The sequence below is a fragment of the Triticum aestivum genome, chromosome 1B (genome assembly GCF_018294505.1).
Source record: "Triticum aestivum cultivar Chinese Spring chromosome 1B, IWGSC CS RefSeq v2.1, whole genome shotgun sequence".
In the NCBI taxonomy this organism is placed as follows: domain Eukaryota; kingdom Viridiplantae; phylum Streptophyta; class Magnoliopsida; order Poales; family Poaceae; genus Triticum; species Triticum aestivum.
Genome location: NC_057795.1, coordinates 205,204,721 through 205,209,776, shown reverse-complemented (window position 1 = coordinate 205,209,776; position 5,056 = coordinate 205,204,721). Strand labels below are relative to the sequence as shown.

General features: G+C 50.6%; 1 protein-coding gene across 1 annotated transcript; it reads right to left on the bottom strand.

The window, feature by feature from the left end:
* Positions 1 to 3,653: 3,653 nt before the first annotated feature.
* On the bottom strand, positions 3,654 to 4,752 carry LOC123089514 (RING-H2 finger protein ATL39). The gene has a single exon (XM_044511177.1). The coding sequence runs from the start codon at positions 4,609 to 4,611 to the stop codon at positions 3,901 to 3,903; it is 711 nt and encodes a 236-aa protein (XP_044367112.1). The 5' UTR covers positions 4,612 to 4,752; the 3' UTR covers positions 3,654 to 3,900.
* Positions 4,753 to 5,056: the final 304 nt, after the last annotated feature.

Here is a 5,056-nt window from a genome sequence, read left to right as displayed (position 1 = left end):
ATCTGTCAAGCAAATCTCAAATACTTACCAGTTCTTACCCAGCAGCAGGCGGTGATCGGCAACCGTTGTAGTCAAAACTCTCAAAGCTTGGATAGAGCGATTGCCAGGGAAAGTCAAACGCACGACGTAGATGTATGTGGAGCTGGGAAGGCTTATAGTATGGTAGCAAAAAGGTTCAGCAATAATCAATTAAGAGATGCAAAGTTGAATAAACACTCAACGATGGTACTATGATGGTCCTAGGCTAGACCGTACTAGAGACACGAGCCTAGAACACTAACAAAATCACAGCGCTGCACGTAAACAAGGGAGGAGCACACTCCGATATTTTTTTTCTTTTTTTTGCACTTTTTTTTCTCTTTTTTTTTGCTCCGCAACAAAAAAAATTCGAAGAAGTCTACAAATGTCCTAAAAACTACCTAGCCAGAATTTTCCAGACTTAGTTTTTTTTTTGAAACTGGAACTAATTTTATTCTGCGGATGGTTCGGAAGTTGGGGAGTCCTACTCTGTCACGACTCGGAGTATCGCGTGATCTGGAAATCGAGAACAAAGCAACAATTACTGGACTCGGACTAGGACTGGTGGCGGAGATGAATCTGGTGGAAACTCGGACTGGTGGCGGATATTTGCAGGGCGATGGAACACGGGCTAGTGGCGAATCTTTGATGGAGGTGGACTCGGATTAGCGTGATGGCGGGGATATGTTGTATATGGTAACGGCGATGAGGATGGTGGTATATGGCAGCGGTGATGATGATGGCGGTATATGGCAGCGGTGATGACGATGGTGCGGCGGCGGCGTGACAACTTGTGAACAGAACTCGAAACTCTAAAGTACTAGACGCTAGGACCAACAACTTGACACGAGGATGCAACCGCAAATTCAACGAAGCAAATACAAAAAATATTATGCAAAGGCTCAGATTGGTTCGCATAAGATGAACTAACCCTAAATTTTTTGTGTGGCTTTTTCGTGGACTATAGGTATGAAGAACAGACTCGATCTAAACTATGAAAACTGTAAAACTCACCGAGCAACCTGGAAATCTGATACCACTTGATAGAGGCAAAGGTGTCCCGTCTTTCGATGAGATGATGGATTTCGCTTTGGTGGAAGTCGACTTTGACGATCCGACTACGAATGTGCGAGGCGTCGCGCCTTAGCAAACGCTAAACCAACTCCGAGAGGTTATTGACCACGCCGAAGCACGATCAACCTGACCACGAGGTTCTGTTTCCTGTGAGCAAATGAAGAACAAGTAAGAAACTAAGATTGCAATATGGATATTGCGAATATAAGATGAAAGCTTTATTGATCAAGGTGGGGTTCTGTGACGCTTTGTCTGGTCGTTGAACACAAACGAAGTACGCGAAGTTGCAGCTATGGCGAACTTTTAATCTAAACAAAACCCAAAGTCTAAACGGTGCCCTAAGGGCTGTATATATGGAGGAAGAGGGGGGAATTTCGTGGCCCTTGGTGGAGGGTCCGAAATCAACCACATCTCTTGTTTCCCCACACATAGGGACTCTAAAAATAGCCTATATTTATGTATTTCTAAATTACATGGGTTTGGCCCAATAATAAGGTGACGCAGCATCTAGAATAGCCTCGGGACGAAATTTAAGAAGTGACATCTTGTATATTTCGTCCAAGGCTTCATTCACCCATTATGGTGGCTTCAAAGTCCTGAAATCATCACTTGTAACTCCGTTATTGTTCCCCTTGCGCATGCCATCATCTCCATGCTTGTTCGTGCTCCAATGTTCATCCTTCTCCAAGCTAGGCCCTTCATTTGTAAGCAAAACAAATGTATCCAATTTAGGCAGCATCATATTCTCATGAACATTAGAATCATTACCAAGAAACGAAAATACTTGATAATTTAATTGGTGTGCGCGAGCTCTAGTAATTAGTCCAGTATATGTAGCAGTAGGGGTTGTGGGTGTAACAATGGTATTGATGTCCTCATCACCTCCTCTTGGGCGCGCCCCTTAGGGCCGACCGGCCTCCCCTCCCTCCTTTATATATGGGGCAGGGGGCATCCTAGAACACACAAGTTTCTCTTAACCGTGTGCGGTGCCCCCTCCACAGTTACACACCTCGATCATATTGTCGTAGTGGTTAGGCGAAGCCGTGCATCGGTAACATCATCATCACCGTCGCCACTCCGTCATGCTGACGGAACTCACCCTCGTCCTCAACTGGATCAAGAGCATGAGGGACGTCATTGTGCTGAACGTGTGCTGAACACGGAGGTGCCGTACGTTTGGTACTTGGATCGGTTGGATCGCGAAGAAGTTCGACTACATCAACCGCGTTACTAAACGCTTCCGCTTTCAGTCCACGAGGGTACGTGGACACACTCTCCCCTCTCATTGCTATGCATCTCCTAGATAGATCTTGCTGATCGTAGGAATTTTTTTGAAATTACCACGTTCCCAACAATTGAAAGTTGACGGTGCCCCAACATTGACAAATAGAGTCCCTTGATAATGTCCGCTAGTGTTGCGCTCATCAAAAAATTCCTTGATGTGGTCCCAATAGGTGTTCGCGGCCTGGTCACTCCCCACGGATACATCTTGATAGATTTGCTTCCATGCGATGCAAACCAACACATCTTCGGCGTTGCTATAATTTTTTGCTCTTCCCTTGGCAATGAAGCACTCGCCGTCCATGTCGAGATTATCATCATCAAATTGAGTATCATATTCTTGTGATGCATACTCTTGAAAGAAATAATTTTCATTTGCCACATTTATCGCACGCATGAATGCTTCATCCTCAAGACTATAAAATGGACATACACGCAACCTCACATTCTATTCGTATACAAAATGAAAAGAAAAAACACAAAACAAAAGATTTTTTTTACCTTTGCGACATTTCGCCGAGCACGTTGGGGGCGATGGTCGTGGGTGTTGCCACGTCTTCCTCCATGACAGGCGGCGGGGCTTGCGGTGGTGGAGGAGAAGGTCCATGACCAGCGGCAGTTGCCACGGCCAGCGGCGGCAGCGAACTGGCTGAAGCAGCCATGACCGCCTTCGTCTTCTTGGCCGCTCAAGATGGACTCACCGCAGGGTTTTGCCCTGTCGGGTGCTTCACACCTCCACCACAGGTTTTGGCCGCCGACAGCTTCTTCGCGGGTGGCGCACCTGTTCCCGTAGCGGCGGGGTGGGTGGCGGGATGGGGGTGGCGAGATGGGGGCGGTGGCATGGCGGTGGAGGCAGGGTCAGTGAAGGTGGTTGCGCCTGCGGCAGCCGCGCTGAGGTGGGTCAGACCAGCGGCGTAGGCGGTAGCGGGGTCATCGGAGTCGGCCATGGGGCCGGGCGACCGGCGGAACATGGTCCAGTGACGGGCATACGGGCGGGTGGAATTGAAATGAAGTGGCGGTTGGACATTCGTGCGCGGCTGACTGTTTTACATCACCAGGGAGGTGAAGATGCCAATTTGCATCTCCGGGTGTTGTATTTTACAGCACATCACTTGGAGGAGGTGATGTAATTTATTTGTTTTTGCATCTATATATCATCTATTGGAGCATTGTTTTTGGCCTCCAAGATGTAAAAAAACTATTATTTATATATCTACGTCATTATTTATTGGAGACGCTCTAAGCGCACACACATGTCCTATAAAACAAAATGTAACATCTGAGTGAGAACTTTAATGTCCATTCTGGCATTGCCATTCTAGTTTATTCTCATAATACACAATGCTACAGCAGTTATTTCGCAAAAAGAAAAAAGCTACTCCCAAGTACTACTCGCAATAACCACCCCCAAATACTACTCACGACCACAAATCCCTACCTATATGCTAGAGCTAGTGCTACGACGCGCGCATATAATAAGGAAATGAAAAACAACGATAATACTTCCTACTCAAGTAATACTATGTCCTACTGCGCCTCCAGGTCCCTCTCCCCGTCGTCCAGTACCTGCTCCCGCGGCGGCGGTGACGTGACAGCCCGTGACGTGCTGCCCACTTGTTCCTTCCCGGCGCACTCTCCTCCGGCCGGCCTGATGACCACCTCAGCTCGGCAGACCGGGCATGTCGAGTGCTCCCTCAACCAGACGTCAACGCAGCTCCGGTGGAACACGTGCATGCACCTGGGCAGCCGCCGCGCCGCCTGCCCGTCGACCATCACGGCCAAGCACACGGCGCATTCTGCGGCGTCCTCCTCGCCGACGCCGCCGTCCTTCCGGTACACAAACTCAGGCAGCGCTGCGATGGCGTCCGCGTCCAGCCCCGCCGACCGCTTCTTGGCCATTCCCGGGGCCGCATCGGTGGCCGCAGCCGTGGCCTCCTCCTCCTGCTGGCGCGCGGAGCGGTGCACGAGGTACCACCGGATCACACACAGGATGAGCAGTATGGCGAGGAGGGAGCCGAAGCTGATGCTCAGAACGACGATGTAGGAGGTGGTCGTGCAGCAGGCTCGCGCGGCGGCAGCGGCACGACGCGAGGGGTAGGGTGGGCCCGCTGAGAGCGCAAAGCAGGACTGGTCCGCGGGGAGGCAACCGCCGGCAGTGGCCTCCTCGCGTGCCTCGGTGGCCATGGCGCGGCCGGGTGGTGCGGCCCAAGACGACGACGACGGTGATCGCGACGACATGTCCGGTGCGTGAGGTAAATGGGCGGTGCGTGCACGCGTGGAGGACCGAGGACAGAGCTTTTGATGGGGCTGGTTGGTTGCATGGTGTCGAGAGTGTGGAGCGAGCGAAGCGCGGAGGGGACGGACGGGGTTCTTGAGATGCGGAGTTGACCGCCGGACCCAACGCATTTGACAAGAATAGGTTGGGAACGCGTTTGGTACTATGCGTTTACCTCGGCCAATCTTCGTGAATTTTTAGTGTACAGTAAATATGCCCGTGCGTTGCAACGGAAGAAAACAAACTCCACATGCCCTTACCTAATAAGTATGGCTAAAGACCTCACCCTTCACGGCCCACGTTGACTTACCCGACACACATAAATTTGTCCTTATTCGCTCCTCGGACCAAACCCTTGCCACTCCACTCCACTTCGTCACCCAAACTCCTGTCCGGCGATTTTTGGCC

Coding starts and splice junctions, on each gene's coding strand:
- LOC123089514 (XM_044511177.1), bottom strand. CDS start 4,611: ATGTCGTCGCGATCACCGTCGTCGTCGTCTTGGGCCGCACCACCCGGC.